Source organism: Orcinus orca, chromosome 6, assembly GCF_937001465.1.
Source record: "Orcinus orca chromosome 6, mOrcOrc1.1, whole genome shotgun sequence".
Classification (NCBI taxonomy): domain Eukaryota; kingdom Metazoa; phylum Chordata; class Mammalia; order Artiodactyla; family Delphinidae; genus Orcinus; species Orcinus orca.
In genome coordinates this window covers 89,112,884-89,131,729 of record NC_064564.1, presented here as the reverse complement: position 1 = coordinate 89,131,729, position 18,846 = coordinate 89,112,884, and the positions used below count along the sequence as shown (strand labels likewise).

At 36.2% G+C, this 18,846-nt stretch overlaps 1 protein-coding gene across 4 annotated transcripts in view; it reads right to left on the bottom strand.

Moving 5' to 3' along the window:
• Window positions 1-18,846, bottom strand: part of INVS (inversin) — a 144,270-nt gene that overhangs the window by 51,098 nt on the left and 74,326 nt on the right. For 3 of the 4 annotated variants that reach the window (XM_012533634.3, XM_033431196.2, XM_049710951.1), the window contains 6 exons: window positions 16,565-16,745; window positions 13,930-14,039; window positions 10,184-10,355; window positions 4,999-5,154; window positions 4,038-4,267; window positions 124-230 (listed from right to left, as the gene is read on the bottom strand). In XM_012533634.3, the coding sequence (XP_012389088.1) occupies window positions 124-230; window positions 4,038-4,267; window positions 4,999-5,154; window positions 10,184-10,355; window positions 13,930-14,039; window positions 16,565-16,745 (956 nt within the window). The remainder of the gene's footprint in view (window positions 1-123; window positions 231-4,037; window positions 4,268-4,998; window positions 5,155-10,183; window positions 10,356-13,929; window positions 14,040-16,564; window positions 16,746-18,846) is intronic. The other variant, XM_033431194.2, reaches the window with a different exon arrangement.

Here is an 18,846-nt window from a genome sequence, read left to right as displayed (position 1 = left end):
TTAGTGTAGTGTTTCCTTATGAACATACTTATTTCTGAACCAATATCTAAACTTGAGATTTTTAAAATATGGCAGAAAGGATGTGAGATGAACAACAATATATTCCTTTTATCAATGGCTTACCTCTCTTCATTGTTTTCCATCTGATTAGGGAAAGCAGCAAAGTCTAGTAGTAATTTAATGGCATCAAGGTATCCATTGTTACAGGACCAGTGCAAAGCTGTCCTTCCCTACAAACATAAAGAAGAATCAAGTACATCTGGTGTCAGTATTTTTGGACACATAGTTATTTATGATGACTCAAATATATAAACACTTCTCTCAAACTGCTTAATTACAAAAAGAGAAAATATTAAGTATACAGTGGAAAAAATGGACTGTATCTTAACCAAATGATCAAAATTAATACTATGTTAAGAGGCATCAAATGTCTCCAGAAGTGATACCCTGAGAATTCAATATCACTGATGTAATATTCCAACCCAAAATGTAAAACTTGAATCTAATTATGATGAATCATTAGGCAAACTCAAATTGAGTGAAATTCTATAAAATAAATGGCCTGTATTCTTAAAACATTTCAATGTCATGAAAGATAAAAAAGGCTTGAAGCATTGCTAGAGATAAAAAGGAATACTTCATAGTGTTAAAGGCGTCAAAGAGGAAGATATCACAATTCTAAATCTGTATGCACATAATAGCACAGCTTCTAAATATACAGGATTAAAATTGACAAAATTGAAAGGGGAGATAGTCATATCCATAATCACAGTGGGAGATTTTTAACCCATCTTTACAATAGTTGATAGAACAAATAGATAAAAAAGCAGTAAAGATACAGAAGGCATGAACAATACAATGTAAAATTTGAACTAAGTGATATGTATATAAAACATTGCATTGAACAATGACAAAATTAGTACCCTTTTCAAGTATACATAGAACATTTACCAAAATCAACCAAGTGTGGGGATATGAAGAAAGCCTCAAAAGCTTTTGAAAGATTAAAATAGTTCAGAGTATGTTATTTAACTACAGTAAAATTTAAGCTACAAATCAGTGCGGTAGGTAGAATAAGGAACTCCCTTGCAAAGATGTCTACATCCTAATCTCTGGAATCTATAACTATGTCATATTAAATGGAAAGGGGGAATTAAGGTTGTAGATGGTATTAAGGTTACTAATCAGCTCACTCTGAGTTGGGGAGATTATCCTGGATTATCCAGGTGGGCCCAATATAACCACAAGTGTCCTTATAAGTAAGTGACAGAGAGAGGCAGAAGGTGAATGCCAGAGTGATGTAGCGTGAGCGAGACTCAGCCAGTCACTGCTAGCTGTGAGGAATGCAGCCACAAGCCACAGAATGTGGGCAGCATCTAGAAGTTGGAAAAGTCAAGGAAGCAGATTCTCTCCTAGAGCCTTCAAAGAGAATGAAGTCCTGCCAACACCTTGGTTTTTAGGACATTTTGGACTCTGACTTCCAGAACAGTAAGATAATAAATTTGTGTTGTTCTAAGACACTAAGTTTCTGGTAATTTTTTATAGCAGCAATAGGAAACCAATATAATCAAAAACAAAAAGATAATGAGAAAATGCCCAACTGCCTGGAAATTAAATAATACACTTCTAAATAATCTATGGGTCAAATAATAAATCAAAATGGAAATCAGACAGTGTTTGAGTTGAATGATAGTGATCGTACAATTTATCCAAATTTGTAAGATGGCGCTAAAGCATGCTTAGAATAAGAAACATGCTTAAATACATATACTGAAAAAAATATTGAAAAAAATCAATGATTTAAACTTTCATCAAAGGAATCTTTTAAAAAATATTAAATCAAATCTGATGGAAGCAGATGGCAGGAAATAATAAAGATAAGAGTAAATGCCAATGAAATAGTGAAAAACTTAAAATATAGAAAATTAAAAAAGACTGGAGTCCTTTGAAGAGATGAATAAGCAAGACTGAAATTTTTTAAAAAAAGGAAAAGAGACAACATGTATTACCAATGTATGGAATGAATAAGAGGAAATCATTACAGGTCTTACAGACATAAAATAGAAAACAGAATGTATGATGAACTTTATGTGAATACATTTGACATTTTTAATAAAATGAATAAATTTCTCAAAAAAAATGCAACTTACCAAAGCTGAACAGAAAATGATTAGAAAATCTGAATTGTCTTTTTAATTATTAATGAAGCTGAATCAGTTATTAACAACCTTTGCACAAAGAAAACCCCTAGACCGGATGACTTCAGCAGGGAATTCTTCCAAACATTTAAAGAAGAATTTAACACAATCTTACACAAATTCTTTAGGAGAATAAGAAAAGAGGGACTACTCCCTAACTCTTTTCATAAGGTCAATGTAACCTTGCTACCAAAACATGACAATGTAAGAAAGGAAAATTATAGGTCAATCTCTCTCATGAACAGAAATGCAAAAATATTAGCAAACAAAAATCCATCAATACATATATTTCAAAAATATATCATAAGTAGGACAATGTAATCAATGTAATTCACCACATTAATAGCAAAGAATAGAAAAAATAACATAATCATGTTGATAGATGCAGACACAGTATCTGATGAAAATTAAACAGCTAATTGTGATTTAGAAGAACTCTTAGCAACCAAAAATATAAGAGAATCTATAGCAAACATCACATTCAATGGTGAAATATTTAAAGCTTCCCCTGAGAAGCCACAATGACTTAAGGATGTCAGCTATCACCAGTTCTATTGCATTGGCGGTCCTAGCTAGTTCAATAAGGCAAGACAAAGAAATGAAAGTCATAAGAATTGGAAAGAAAGAAATAAAAATGTTATTGTTCACAGACAGCATGATTGTTTATTTGGATAGTCCAAAACAATACACATGAAAACTAACAGAAGTGGGAAGTAGCTTACATAAGTAATATACTACTTATGTATGAACTTGTAAAAAAAAAAATGTAAAAGGTACAACAAAGTATAAAAGATGCACTTGTAATAACATTGGTATAGGGACCATATTTTACACATTTTTCATTATGTTACTTTCACATATAGTAACAATCTTGATAAATACTTATTCAGTGAATTAATAGGGAATATATTTTCTGACTTGGAAAACATAATATGCTAGTATTTTTAAAGAGTTAAAGTAAGTAAACTAACAAAATATGTCAATATTGGCTAAACTGAGAGAAATCAATACACTGCTACATAGCTGAGGGAAGCATAGATTAACCTGTGTGTTTTAATAATTGGTGTGAAAGTATATATCAGAGCCTAGTCACATTCATATACCATTCATTACTTTGATTCAAAAATCTCACTTACATGAAATTATTCTAAGAGAATAACCCAAAAGGAAAAAGTTAAATGAACAAAGATGATTAATGCAACATGTTCTATAAATAATGAAAAAGTATCCAGCAATAGGAAGTTACTGATTTAATTCTAAAGTCTAGGTTACAGGCATAGCTTGGACCTGACTCCCCCGCAATACTCCCACCACTGTTGTCACCTTAGGGTAATTATTTAAGCTCCATGAGCTTCAATTTCCTCCTCTGTAAAACAGGGATGATAATAGTAACTACTTTATAGACTTGCTGTGAGGAGTGAATTAGTTATTTTACAGAAAGCTCTCAGAACTTTGGAATATTAAGCATCCATGATTATGAAAAAAATTATATACCAATTGAAAAAGTACTGGTGATAATTCTGAGGGAGCAAAACAAAATGTGGTTTGTAAAATCATATGATATATATATTTATATACCTATAATCATATGCCATATATATATTTTATAAAAGTTATCAAACCGTTCCCGTTCTATATGATGACTTTGTTAAATTATATATGCATATATAGGCAAGGACTAGAAGAGAACATGGACAAATACAAATCACTTTTAATTAACAGATTTGTGAGTGATCTCTTCACTTGGTAAATTGTTGTCTTCCTTAATTTTAGTTAACAAAGAGGCAATGCTCCAAACACTTTGGAGCAGACAATATAAAAAAGACGTAGAATTTCTACCTCTTTGTCTTGAATGTTAGGGTCTGCGTTATTTTCCATGAGCACGGCCATGCAGTTGATATATCCCCCATATGCAGCGCACTGCAGTGGGGTTCTTCCTGCATAATCCTGCACATTTGGGTTGATCTTATTTTCTATCAATATCTGGCAGACATCAGCATTTCCTCCCAGCGCTGCCCAGTGTAGAAGAGAATGTCCATCTTGGTCGACTAGATCTACCCTTGCTCCACCTGAAAAAGCAAAAATATAATGAAAATGTCTAATACAGAGAACATTTATCAAAAAGAAGTTTAAAAAATATAACAACAGTCCTTTAAACGCTTTACTCTCAGCAAAAAGCTTTCATGTATATCATCTACTTCAGATTTTTACAATAAGCCTGTGAACTGGTCAGGGTAGGACTCCTTCCCCTTTTACATAAAGTGAAACTGAGGATCAGGCAGGTGCAGTGACTTTTTGCAAATCAAACAGCTACTAACAGGTGGAGCTAGCAGTGAACCTTGAGTTTCCTGATGCCAGGCTCTTCCCTCCATCCTTCTACCCAGGCAGCTCTCTGCCATGTAAAGCTATATTTCAAAGGCGAATGGAGGGGCTTCCCTGGTGGCACAGTGGTTGAGAATCCGCCTGCCAACATAGGGGACTCGGGTTCGAGCCCTGGTCCAGGAAGATCCCACATGCCATGGAGCAACTAAGCCCGTGAGCCACAACTACTGAAGCCTGCGCACCTAGAGCCCGTGCTCCGCAACAAGAGAAGCCACCACAATGAGAAGCCTGCACACCGCAACGAAGAGTAACCCACTCGCTGCAACTAGAGAAAGCCCGCATGCAGCAATGAAGACCCAACACAGCCAAAAATAAGTAAGTAAATAAATAAATAAAATAAATCTATTAAAAAATAAGGTGAATGCAAGAAATCCTACCTTTTGAGAGTGACTTGTTAGGAGCACTCTTAATAACTAACCTTTGATGAGTGTCTGAATCACATCTTTGTGTCCCATCTCACAGGCTCGGAAAAGTGGAGTATGTTTCATGACATCAGTAGCATCTACTTGAGCATTATTTTCCAATAATAACTTCACGGTGCTGACATGGCCAGAAAGGGCAGCAGCATGTAAAGCTAAAAAGGGAGCGAAAGAAAGTGAAGAGCTTCCAAATAACAGCTTTACCTTTTTATTATACTATGTGTCTTCTTCACTTTTGATTTTCTCATCATTTTGGCTAAATGCAATTTAATCTTCAGGATTCTCTATTTTTTAACTTTAACAGATTTCTATCTTCCTTTCTATTCATATGTATTACTCACACTTTTCCCCTTTCCTTCTACCTTTCTCATTTCACTGTTTTCTTCCTTTCCATCCTGTTGTTCTGAAATGGTCTCCTCAGTTACTAGTTTATTATCTTTTCCTCTTTCTAAGAGAGTAAGAGAACAAAAAAATGACAAAGAGAAATGATTTAAATGATGCAGGCAATTCTGCCCACAAACCCACTCAATTAGTATATGTCCCTGACGGGTTGTGTGACGGGACCGTCAATCTACTGTTCCTTCAGTTGGTTACCTGTGCTATTCCTGCAGTTGGTCTGTGTACCCACATGGTACTGAGAGTATGTGTATCTTACTGCACTGAGTGCATTTTTCATACAACATGACTCCAAATGCAAGTCAGCTATTTCCTCAGGGCGCAATTTCAAAAACAGCAATTCCTTTCAAGATTGGAGAAAAAAGTGAGATGGAATGTAGTCTCCTCTCTGGTAAGGGGTTTGAAAGAGTAATTTTGACTATGTGTGAGTTTCACATTACTCTGATCCCTGCCTACATTATTCCACTCTAGTGCTTATGTCATCACTCTTTAGATTACTCTTGAAATTCTATTTAATTCATCACTCTAAATTCTGAATTTTTCAGGATAACTGTCTAGAGGCCTGGGTCAATTCTTTCTAAGGGTTATGGCTCTATACTGTCTAGGATAATGTTTCTTTCATAAAGTGTGATCCATGGACCAAACCTGGGATGCCTATGAAATGCAGATTCCTGGGGATTTGTTGAGAAGCTATTGCGGACTGGGTACTAATATAATGCTGGGAATTCAGCAGGGAACAAAATAGCTAAGGTTATATTCTCATAGAGGAAGCAAAACAAAACAAGACAAGAACACTGAAGTAATAACATTTAAGTATTAGATGGTGATGGATGGTATAATTAAAGAAGTAAAAAGTATTTTGATATATAGAGTGACTGGGGGATTACTTTTGATTGGTGGTTAGGGAAAGCCTTGCTAAGGTGCTGACATTTAAGTTGAGAGTAAATCATAAAAAAGAGACAGCAAAGCAGAGATCTCAAGGGAGAGTAGTCTGGGCAAAGAGAACAATGAGTACAGGGGTAGGAATGAATCTATGTGTTTAAGGAAGGCAAAGAAGCTGCAGCACAATGAGTGAGAATGAGGTAAGTCAGAAAGGTAGAAAAGGCCAGACCATAAATGGCCATACAGGTCAGAGTGATGGAAGACACTGAAGGGCTTTACGTAGCTGAGTGATATTCGATTTATGCTTTCAACAGATCACTCTAGCTGTTTTGAGAATGCATTATAGTAAATTAGAGTGTAAGCAGGGAGACCAGTTAATGCTAGCGCAGTTGACTGGGTGAAAACAGTGGTGGCTTGAACTAGGGTGACAGGAATGGAGATGGAGAGAAGCAGAAAGATTTAGATTATATTTTGGAGGTGGAGTCAACAGGACTTCTTGACAGGATTTGATGTAGGATCTCTATATAGTCTGGGAACAGCCCTAGTAATTCTAATGCATACTTTAGTAATTCTAATGCATACTAGAGAGTTTGAAAAGCCTGACCTAAATGGCTGAATGTTAGTTTGGCCTAGACAAGATTCAGATGGGTGTGAGAGACTTCAAAAATCTGAAGTGTGTCATATGGAAGACAATGTAGAGTGGAACATTCAGTTTGACAAATTTTGGCTCAGTATAAGGAAGCGCACCCTGATAGAGTGAGATTAAGATGGAAGTAATGGGTTCTGTATATTGGAGCTGTTCAACCAGAGGCTGAAAGACACTGGGGAGATGTCTTTGGTGAAAAACACTGGTGAGAATGTTATAAGGCAAATTAAGGCATGATATATCTGTGAGAGTTCTGTGATTTTCACATTTAAGAGCATAAGAATGCTTTTTTTTCCTCCCATATGAAATTTTATACAACATCCAACATATAAAATAGTTAAGAGTTGAGTGGTTCTGACTAAAGTAGGGGTAGAGGGTTACTCACTTAAGCATTTACCCCTCAGCAACATTTCAGGTACCTCTATAGGAACGTGTTGCTCTGAAGAACATGGTTTGGAAAACCCTGGACTAGATTTAATTTTAAGGTACTTTTTACTTCTGAAATTCTACAATTATGTAATGTGGCTTCAAGTATGCAACAGATACTCTTCAGACAAATATCAATGTCAAATTTTTAAAAAACAGACAAAATTTCCATTAAGCATAAGATAGAATTAATGATATTAAAGGAAATTCCCCATTTCTGACTTTTTTCATTTATTTTAAAACAATCTTAGACTACTATTGCTGCTCCCTCTTTGAAAAAGTACCACAAGTTTACCTAGGAGCTTTAAAAATTATTTTCAATAACTTTCTGTTATGGAAAATTTCAAACATATTCAAAAGTAAAGGCAATAATAGTCCAATGAACTCAATATTGTCATCACCCAGATTCAACAATTATGTGTTGGCTAACCTTGTTCCATCTAACTGCTATCCATTCCCCCACTTCTGATTTTTTGAAGAAAATTCTAGAGTCATATGCTTCCGTTTGTGAATATTTTAGTATGTCTGAAAGACAAGGATTCTTTTTTTAAACACAACCACTGTATCAGTCAGAGTATCTCTCATATAACTCTAACAGATAGAATTCAATATGAAGAATTGCTACCTTTGTACTGAAGAACTGAAAAAGCAAAAAGGGAACAGTAAGGTATCACAGAGGCAGTAAATGCAGAAAACGGCGAGCAATTCTAAGACTGAGGAAACAAAAAGAAGAGGATGGAATTATTACAACTTTAAATGCTCAGAAGAGGCACCCGGCAGAGCCGAAGCTCAGACCTCAGAGGAGGGGCTTTGCTTGGCTGTTGCGGGTATCTCTGAGGAGGGTGCTCTTTGGCGGCTACCGTAAGTGCTGGAAAAGCTGCAAAGTGAAATTAACTGTTGCCACTGGAACAAGCTCTCAGTACTCTGTTGTGTGAGACTTACTAGGGTATTGCTGACAGGAACGGGAAACAAAAACAAGAATAGGAAGCAAACAGGAAGATGCACTCCCCTGCTCCTCTTCCAGCTTTCCAGTCTCCCTGTACTGCCCCCTATGGGCTGACTCCCCTGCTGGCAAAGAGGGAATGTGGTTTGCAGAGCCCCAGCCCCAGTCAAGCAAAGAAAAGATAGGCCCATTTTCATATCTAAAAAATATTAACAAAAGCTTTGTAATATCAAATATCCAGATAGTGTTCACATTTTCCTGAGAGCTTTATAATTTTTTTGTAATTTATTTATTTGAATCAAGATCCAAATAATACCCATATATTGCTATTGATAAGAACTCTTTTTTAATTAAGGCAAAACAACTCTGTAGAGGGATGATGGAAAGGAACTCACCTGCATAGAATAGAAATGTCAGGAAGGTATCTCTGACATATAATAAAATCTCCTTAGGATAAAGAGCCCAGGGAATGAATGAATTTGAGAGGAATTTATGTCTCAACCCCAACCATGATGCACATTAGAAAGGCAACTTTGGTCGACAGAATGCAAGTATCCTAGCCCATACTTTATTAAAATACATGAAAAGTTAAACAAAGAGTGATGCTAGTGATAAAGACTGCATACTATTACAAGTCTGACAAAAAAATTAAATATTCAAATCATTTATAAGCTCAGTGTCCTATGCGTCTTTACAATACTCCTTAAGAAGCTTAAGGTCTATTATGAAGCTTTGGTATAGAAATATTCAATACTTTAAAAAGTTAAAGCCTTTATCAAAATTGATATTACCTAAAAACTCTTTTTAAAAAATTAGAAGGTGAGATGGTCTCGGTATAGGGAGGGAGATACGAGGTGTAGCAACTCCATTCCCCTCTGTCCCCCAAGTGCTACATCAATAGTGTCGGTGGTCAAGAAAGATCTTATCCAGGATAACAGGTAGGTGCAAACAGCTCTAGTATGTTTCTACAAATAAAAAAACATAACATTGAGAAGCTCATAGCTGAGGTTTTCTTCTGTTCAGTATTATTGTGCTGTTGTGTGATTTTTCTTTCTCTTTCTGACTTGCAATTTGGATATACAGGTGTCCCTTGATATCTGTGGGGGATTGGTTCCAGGAGCCTCTATAGATACCAAAATCTGAAGATGCTCAGGACCTTTATATAAGATGGTATAGTACAGTGAATACAAGTCAGGCTTCCATATCCGCAGATGCAAAACCCTCAGATATGGAGGGCTGACTGCAGTATATAAGGAAGAGACCTCTAAGGTGACAATGAGTGTTAAAAAGCTTATACTTCTCTTACTAATCAACACATAGTTAGAGGGCTCTCTTTTTAGAAAAAGAGATTAAAGGAAGCACCTAGTAAGAGATTTTGAAGCTTTGAAGCTTCTAGAGCCATGGGAGGTTAACTCTGAAATGGGAGATTCAGGATGCAGCAACGCTGTTCAAAACTGAGAAAAGAGCATATTAAATGAGCCTGGTGAGAACATACTTAGATGTGTGTGTTCTCTAAAATGTAATTCTAAATGGTTGAAAATATAGTTAATAATTGCTAGGTATGTATAGTTTTAAAATGCAGGTTCATTCTTTTTTACACAAAGATATATGACCGGAAGAGTTCCCGCAATCATGTCTAAGGAGCAACAAGGCCTGTAAATAAAATGCCAAGATTCACTTGGTAGAAACACAGGCTAATTTTAGCCATAATACTCGGAAGAAATAAAGCTGCTGCAGTGATGTCCTGGCAACCTAAACTTAAAAAGTTAAGATGAAAGTCAAACAATATTAGATTAGGAACAATGGTTTCAACTTACTATTTTGCAAAATAGCACCATCTACACCTTGAAGCTTGAATGAAAGCAAACTGAATATGTCTGCCAGTTCTTACCTGTACCTCCATACTTGTCTGCCATGTTAATGTCAATGTCAGATTTTAAACTCAGCATAGTCCTAAGGACGTCATCACTGCCTTTCCCAGCAGCCCACATAAAGGATGTTCTTCCTTCAAGGTCTGAATCATCTTTTACTGAAGGATGTTTTAGAAACACTTTAACTGTTTCCTGTAAGAAAACTTCATTTAAAAATTTGAGACAAGAGAGTAGCATTTTCTTTGGTAAGAAAGCCAGTGTTATATGTGACTTCCACTAAGAAGCAAAGTATTTTTTCCTCTATTTTTTTTTTTTTTGCAGTACACGGGCCTCTCACTGTCGCGGCCTCTCCCGTTGCGGAGCACAGGCTCCGGACGCGCAGGCTCAGCGGCCATGGCCCACGGGCCCAGGCGCTCTGCGGCACGTGGGATCCTCCTGGACCGGGGCACGAACCCGTGTCCCCTGCATCAGCAGGCGGACTCTCAACCACTGCGCCACCAGGGAAGCCCCTTCCTCTACTTTTGAATCAAATGAAATTATCTTTTTATGAATAACGAAATTACAATTTCCATTGAAAGTAACAATCTTCTGTCCTTATACATTGGTTTTAGTTTTCATAGCACTTCAAAAATATAACCTAACTCCCTCATTCAACATTCTAATAATTGAGAATGATCATCCTCAATTAAGTTTAAAAACTCAACTGCAGAGAAGCCTAATACATTCTCTCACTATATGTTTTGTTGCTATTTTTAAAAATAGTGCATTTATCAAATAATTATGGGTGGTTACTGAGAAATGCAGTGTTCAATTCATCTAAACAAATATTTATTCAGCATTTCCTACATTCAAGGTCCTTCCTCTATAGAATCATACAAAAATTAGGACCCTTAGTAATTCTAATAGTGTTTAACAATTTTAACGGGGGTTAATATTCATAGCATTTAAAATTGCATCTTTCCTCAAAACTCAGATGCTTACAAGCTTTTAGGAAGATCATAGAAACTTTTGCTTGAATGGAAATAAAATAGTTTCAGAAGAGAACAACTTCTGGAGGCTGTGAGTTGGTCAAAAATGTACAAAATGTTGATGATCAATATTTCAGAGCAAGAAAAAATTTAAGGGCTCATCTCGTCCAGCTCCTCATTTTACAGATGACATTTAGACTCAAGGTCATATAAGCATTGGTAGCAGTTAACAGGAGTAGAATGCAGGGTTAAATCACTTCACTCTTTCCACTGTAACACACACTGCTTCCTCGTCTTAAAACTAGATGTTGAGCTACTGAGGTATTACAGCTTAGTGCTCCTTAGGATCTAGTGTATGTCCTTATTAAGTAGATTTGAATAAAGAAATAAAATTTTGGGACTTCCCTGGTGGTTAAGAATCCAGTGCAGGGGACACGGGTTCAATCCCTGGTCCAGGAAGATCGCACATGCTGCGGAACAACTAAGCCCGTGTGCCACAGCTACTGAGCCTGCACTCTAGAGCTTGCGAGCCAGAACTACTGAGCCCATGTGCCACAACTACTGAAGTCCGCGCACTAGAGCCCATGTCCGCAACAAGCCACTGCAATGAGAAGCCTGCACACTGCAACGAAGAGTAGCCCCCGCTCGCCACAACTAGAGAAAGCCCATGTGCAGCAATGAAGACGTGATGCAGCCAAAAATAAGTAAATAAATAAATTTATTAAAAAAAAAGAAATAAGATTTTAAAATGTTGGTGATTTGGGGGGTTTCTTTTAATAATTTGCAAACATTTCTTTGTTGAGTATGTTTTCTTAATGATGAATGTTTGCAAGGGTTTTATGGGACTGTTGTGGTTGATGATGTTTTTTAAAAAGAGAATTTCAACCTTTTGTGAATTAGTAGAGTCCCAGGAGATCAAGGGACTTGAAACTGAGCCTATAAAATTTGCATAATTATTTAAAAACTTAAAAAACTATTTCTGTAATTGGCAGATTGTCTAAAGCAAGTGTTTCTTTGAATAAACATCTATAATGTTCTAGCGTTCTTTCTTACTTGCATTAGCACAGTTACTTAATTACTGGTTTCTGTACATAGGTTAAATTTGGAGTCTAAGGCTTGGGTTCAAGATCTTGAGCAAATCATTTAATCTCTTGGAACCTTGGTTTCTTCATCTGTAAGTAGGGATAACATATCCTTTCATAGGCCTATGTTGAAATATGGATTGAATTCTGATTTCTATAGGTTGACTAGACTGGGCCAATTGGATTTCTTATCTATGTGTAATAAGAATGAACTCCTCCTCAAAAACTCTGTATTTTTCTGAGATCTTGGGAGATAATAGAAGATAATGGTTTACCAAAACTTTAGGTGATATATAGAATAGACTTTTAGGAATGCCAAGAAGGGGGATGATTGCTATAGTTGCTCTGGGTATCAGAGAGAAAGAAAAGTGGGAAAATAAGATGTTTTCTCAATCCAAGAATTCAGTGTATTCAATAGTGCATTTGGGGAGGTCAGGAAGATGGAATTATACTATGCTGATGATAACATTCTCATAATTTAATGAAACCAGGTGTTTCACTATGCACTCTCATGTAAAAGGCAGCAAAATCCACTGTGACTGCGTTAATGTGTGCCTCTTTGGATGTGTCTCTAGTTCTTAGTGGCCACTCATACTCAGGAGGCTGAAGCAGCCTAGACATTATCATGTTGCTGGCTGGACTGAGTGACATAATGGATGAGAAAGTACTTTGTAAACTGTAAAGGGTGGCAGGAAGGAACTATTAATAATAGTTAATATTTTTGGATATATCAATAATTCATATTTTTGCTTTCTCAGATGTACAATATACAAAATTATTAGCACAAATAATAATAACAATGAATGCTATTTCTTGAATACCTACTCTATGCCAAGTATTACACTAGGCACTGGTCATAAACTTTCTCTAATCCTTACAATAATCCTAAAAGAAAAGGTATAATTATTCTCATTTTACATATGAAGAAACTAAGATTCAGAGAGGTTAAGAACTTATGCAAGGTCATACAGCTAGCAAATAGCACAGTCAGGATTCTAGCCAAGGTCTATCTAGTTCTAAAGCCTTGCTCACTGCCTTCAGGACAATTATAGATTGCCAAACACTAGATTGTCTTTAGTGCCTTACAATTAACAAAAAAGATTAAGTACACTTACAGTAAAGCAAAATGCTACACTGAACAGTTAAAATAAAAATTCTTGGGCTTCCCTGGTGGCGCAGTGGTTGGGAGTCCGCCTGCCGATGCAGGGGACGCGGGTTCGTGCCCCGGTCCGGGAAGATCCCACATGCCGCGGAGCTGCTGGGCCCGTGAGCCATGGCTGCTGAGCCTGCATGTCCGGAGCCTGTGCTCCACAATGGGAGAGGCCACAACAGTGAGAGGCCCGTGTACCGCAAAAAAAAAAAAAAAAAAATTCTTTAAAACTTCCCATGTGACTAACAACTTTATAAAAATTCAGACTATCACCTGAATCAGAGAGTGAACAGTATGAGCAATTGTTAAACAATAATTGCTACACAAACACACAAATGAGTACATGTAACAGTGTGAAACCTGAATAAGGTCAGTGGATTATATCAATATCAATTTCCAGTTTATGACATTATATTATACTTTTGCAAGATGTTACCACTGGAGTGAACTGAATGAAGGGTACACGGGATCTTGCTGTCTTATTTCTTACAACTGCATGTGAATTTACAATTATATCAAAATAAAAATTTAATTAAAAAAAAAGATAATTGTCATGGTTTACTTACAGCAAAGTTACTCTGAGCTGCATAGTGCAAGGGTGTTGCTCCTTGGCTGTCAGATGGGATGGTTCCAGACTTATTTCTTTCTAAAAGGAGATGGACAATCTGTGCGTGGCCTGAAAGCAGACACAAGGTAGTTATCACATAAAAGAACTGATTCATTTATAATCTATTTAAAGGAAACGGGTAAGAAAAATCATTAGCACATAAACCAGCATTCACAATGCCCAGTGCAGCCTCTTCTAACTTCTCACGAAAATACATGATTATGTAGCATAAAGGCAAAAACTTACAACACTAAAAACTTAATGCTTCCACCAGGAAGGAAACGACTAATTATAATAGCCAGATTGAGAAAAAACTGTATTAGGTATCAGCTCACTGCATCCCCTGGCTTCACCTTATAAAACTGCTCATAAAAACAGAAGGCAGCACGTTAGAAGCCAGCCCATCTCAGCCATCAGTGTCCCTAGTCTCCAGGTTCCATTGCACCATCAATCAGAACTGCACAGTTGTCCTCTTCTGCTATTCAGGAGGACAACCTATAATACAAACTCTTGTGACCTCTGAGGCCTTCTATCCGTCCCCTCTAACCTCCCTCCCCCAATTTTTTAATATCTAGGCAGTGATTTCAAATCCCAGAAAACAAGTGGGCAGGAATGATGAGGTGGTAGTAGAGAAACATGCTCTGCAGTACACTTTGGAGGATGTGGATGTGGTCTCCACAAGTGAAGAACTGTAGAAAGGATCAAAGAATAAATAAGCCTGGTAATAGTATATTTAGGAAACCTGAATTTCATACATGCCATTGCTTCAGCGTATAGGGAATGAGGCAATGAAGAAGATGCCACATTAGCAGAGCAAGAATACACTGCATGAAAGCCAGGCAGAAAAAAAGGAATTTGAGTGGGAGTTGTGCTCGTCTACCTGCTCTCCAGCTATGGTTTGAGATGGAGCTCTCCATAACATGAATGGGCAAAAACAGGATCAAAGGCAATCTATGCACATAGTCAATCTAAATATCTCTCTCTCTTTTTTTTTTTTTTCTGGTACGTGGGCCTCTCACTGTTGTGGCCTCTCCCGTTGCGGAGCACAGGCTCCGGACGCACAGGCTCAGCAGCCATGGCTCACGGGCCCAGCCGCTCTGCGGCATGTGGGATCTTCCCGGACCGGGGCACGAACCCGTGTCCCCTGCATCGGCAGGTGGACTCCTAACCACTGTGCCACCAGGGAAGCCCTAAATATCTCTTGTTTGAAAGATAAAGAGAAAAATTCAGAAAAGGCTATACGAAAACATACTCTAGGACAGGGAGAAAGGAACACCATCAGAAAGAAGAAGAGCATACCTCAGAAAATGATCTAGAGAAGGATCCAGAGGAAAATTTCAGGCAACTGTTTGGCATCCTTGACTTTTGCAAAGAGATGGCCTCTATGCAATGAAACAGAATATCCTAAGAAGAGAATAATCTAAAATGAAAAGGTAATGGAAGGAGATAAAAAGGAAAAAAGCTGAGATAAAAAGAAATATGGATGAGAGAAGGAAATCAAAATATAACCTAAAATACAATCTATAAGAGGCAGAAAGAAAGCTGAACTTGTGAAACACAAGTCAATTTAGTGCTGTGGAGACAAATTTGCAAAGTCCTCCTAGAATGCAGAGGAAAAGGGATGAAACTGCACCTTGAAATGAAGTCTAAATAATAATTATAAATCTGACTATAAAACTGAATGCAATCATTTAAAAAAGAGATTATGTGTAATTTAAAAACTAAGTCCATAATAATAATGGTTTATTATAATTATTAATATTAATTAATAATTACTATCAGATTATATTTACAAATACCGAAAGAATGATAAGTGAAAGTGTGCTAAATTCCTCATTTTAAATAGATGGGAATCAATAGACACAGTTTTGCTCTGGACTCTGACTTAGGCTTAAAAATTTAAAAGTAACTACTAGTAGAACCTAAAAATCCTCCTAAAACATTAGGCAATTCAAAACCAAACAACAACGAATGTAATGCACATACCACAAGGCAGAAAACAAAGGAATCAGGAAAAAAACCAAAACACTAATAATACTCAAAGAGCAGAATAACAGAAAAAAGATCAAATTATACAATTTATAACAATGATTATCAGTGGGTAAAACTCCTTCACTAAAAGAGAAAGACTCTCAGATTGCCCAAAATCAGACACATACACATATATACTCTCTCATCTAAAAAAGTGATCCCCAAAAAGATTAGGTCAAAGGCATATCAGGAAATATGATGAAAAGGAAATCAAATATCATAGTATTAGCTCACACATAAAATTAAAGCCCTTCTCCAAAAAAGCAAAGGCATTGAATGTGATGATTATTTTATATTTACATTTGTCAACAAATGTGCATTACTTTTATAATAAAAATGAAAAGACACGATGTTGAAATTAATATATAACAGAGAATACATTTTATATTGCTAAAATTTAAGCATACAACAGAGGAATTTAGGTATAAAGTGCCACATATCAACTAAAAACTAAAACAATTAAATAGGAGGTGGGAGCTGACAGGGGGAGAGAAGCCATGGAAAATTTCCTATACTCATGCAGTTCCTCCTGCTGTTGATCCTTGGTTTCACATTCAACTCACCTAGTAAAGCTGCCCAGTGAAGAGGCGTTCGAAATAAGTTATCATAAGATGTTATATTGCAGCTTTCGTATGAGGTCAGGACATCAACCACTGTCACGTTCCCATCAGCAACTGCAAAGTGAAGAGGTGTTCGACCCTCATAGTCTTGCCAGTTCAGTAAAGACTCTGTTGGAGCAGCATCCTATTTTTAAGGAACCAGAGACATACATGGAATCCTTACTAAATCACATTTGACATAGTATTAACTGAGAAATTTTTGAAACCTACATATTCTCTCTCAGCAGAAGTGATACATTCAGAAAAAAAGTATACAGTCTAAATCTTTAAAAATTAAATTTCATATTTAACTATAAAAAGTACAGAAAAGATACAATAAACATGTACCATCTATCAATAGATTAAATAGGGATCAACATTTTGCCTAATGTGCTTTTTTTAATCTCTTACAGCTTCAGCTAAAGGCATATGTTTTGTATTTTTGCTTCATATATATACATCCATAAACAACAGTTAAATTTTGTATGTGTGTTTTCAATATTTATACTTATGTATTATACCATACATATCCCTGAATTTTTTCTTTCAAAATTATACTTTTGAATTTTTAATTCCAACACAATACATTTGGGTATCTATGATGATACTAGTCCATTTGTTAAACCACAATTTAGTTAACCATTCTCCTACTGAGGGATAGTTACATTTTTTCCCACTATTAACAATAATGCTGCAATGAACACGCTTCCTTTACATGTCCCTTTGTGGCACATGTGATTTTTCTCTAGCCCAGACACCTAGATGGGAAATTGCTGGGTTGAAGGATATTTGTATCTTCAGCTAGTATTGTCAAACTGCTCTCTAAATGGCTGTACTAATTAACACATCCATGACGATGTGTAAAAGCTTTTATTTCCCCACATGCTGGTACATATTAACCACTTAGTATTATCAAACTTACAGCATTTTTCCCCTTATAGGTATGAAAAGGATTTCACTGATGTTTTAATTTGTATTTCTTTTATGAATGAGGTGCAGTTTTTTAAAAATCATATGTTTATCGGATATTCGGTTTAAATTGATAGTTCACAACATTTATTTTTCTACTGGATCTTTGTAGCAGATATGATGCATTGCTTAGGTCCTCCTTCAAGACTAAAGGACCTACTTCCCCAGCTGCTGCAAGTGTTGCCAGCAAATGACTTTCTACTGTCATCCTTTTGGAATTGCTTCAGCTAAAGAGAGTTACCTCACCCACGGTCAGGTCCCTTCTCAGATTAGGTCATTTCCAAAGCCAAGCTCTCTTGTCCAAATTTAAGAACTCTCTGAAGGGCCATCCCAGATTTAGAGCTGTCTATACAGTCAGGCTATTTTACAAAAAAGAGTATTAAAGGTATTATAAACACTTCAAAAAAAGAAGTAGTATATTACCACAATGGTATTCTAGGGCCTTGAGTCTCCCAAGGACTTAGATGCATTTATAAGGGAGAAAAAAAAAGCCAAATCTGTGAGGAAATAAGATATTATGAGTGAGAATCATCCTCCAAAGACTTCAGATCTTGGAATTAACACATAAAGAATATAAAATAACTATCTATGAAACATGTAAGAAAATAAAAAATGAAATAAAAGGTGAGCAAGGAACAAAAATTCTCAAAATGATCAGGCAGATCTGAAAAAGAACCAAGTAGAACTTTTAGAAGTGAAAATGTAATCACTAAGATTGAAGACTAAATGAATAGGGTAAACAAGAGATTGGATGCAGCTGAAGAAAGACCTGGCAAACTGGAAGGCAGATCTGATGTAAGTACCCAGAATGTAGTAGAAAGAGACAAGATGATAGAAATGTAAAAGAGAAGTTAAGAGACATGGAAAGTAAAATGGAAGTCTAAAATATGTATTCCTGGAGACCCCATAGGCAGGAGTAGAGAGAATAAAAGAGATGCAATATTTAAAGAGATAATGGTTCTATATTTTCCAGAAATGAGATGCAATAATCAGAATGTATACCAAACAGGAAAAAAAAAAAAAAGGCACACCTAGACAAACCATAGTAAAACTGTAGTATGCCATATAGAAAAATTTTAAAAAGCAGCCTGAGAGAAAAGATATCTATAAAGGGGTGACATAGACCAATAACAGGCTCTTCAAGAGGAATTAATGAAAGGCAGAAAGCAGCAAAATGACAGTCTCAAAGAGTTGAGAAAAGTAACTACTTAGAACTGTGTATACAGGAAAACTATATATTCAAGAGCACAGTAGAAATGTAGACATTCTTAACAAAT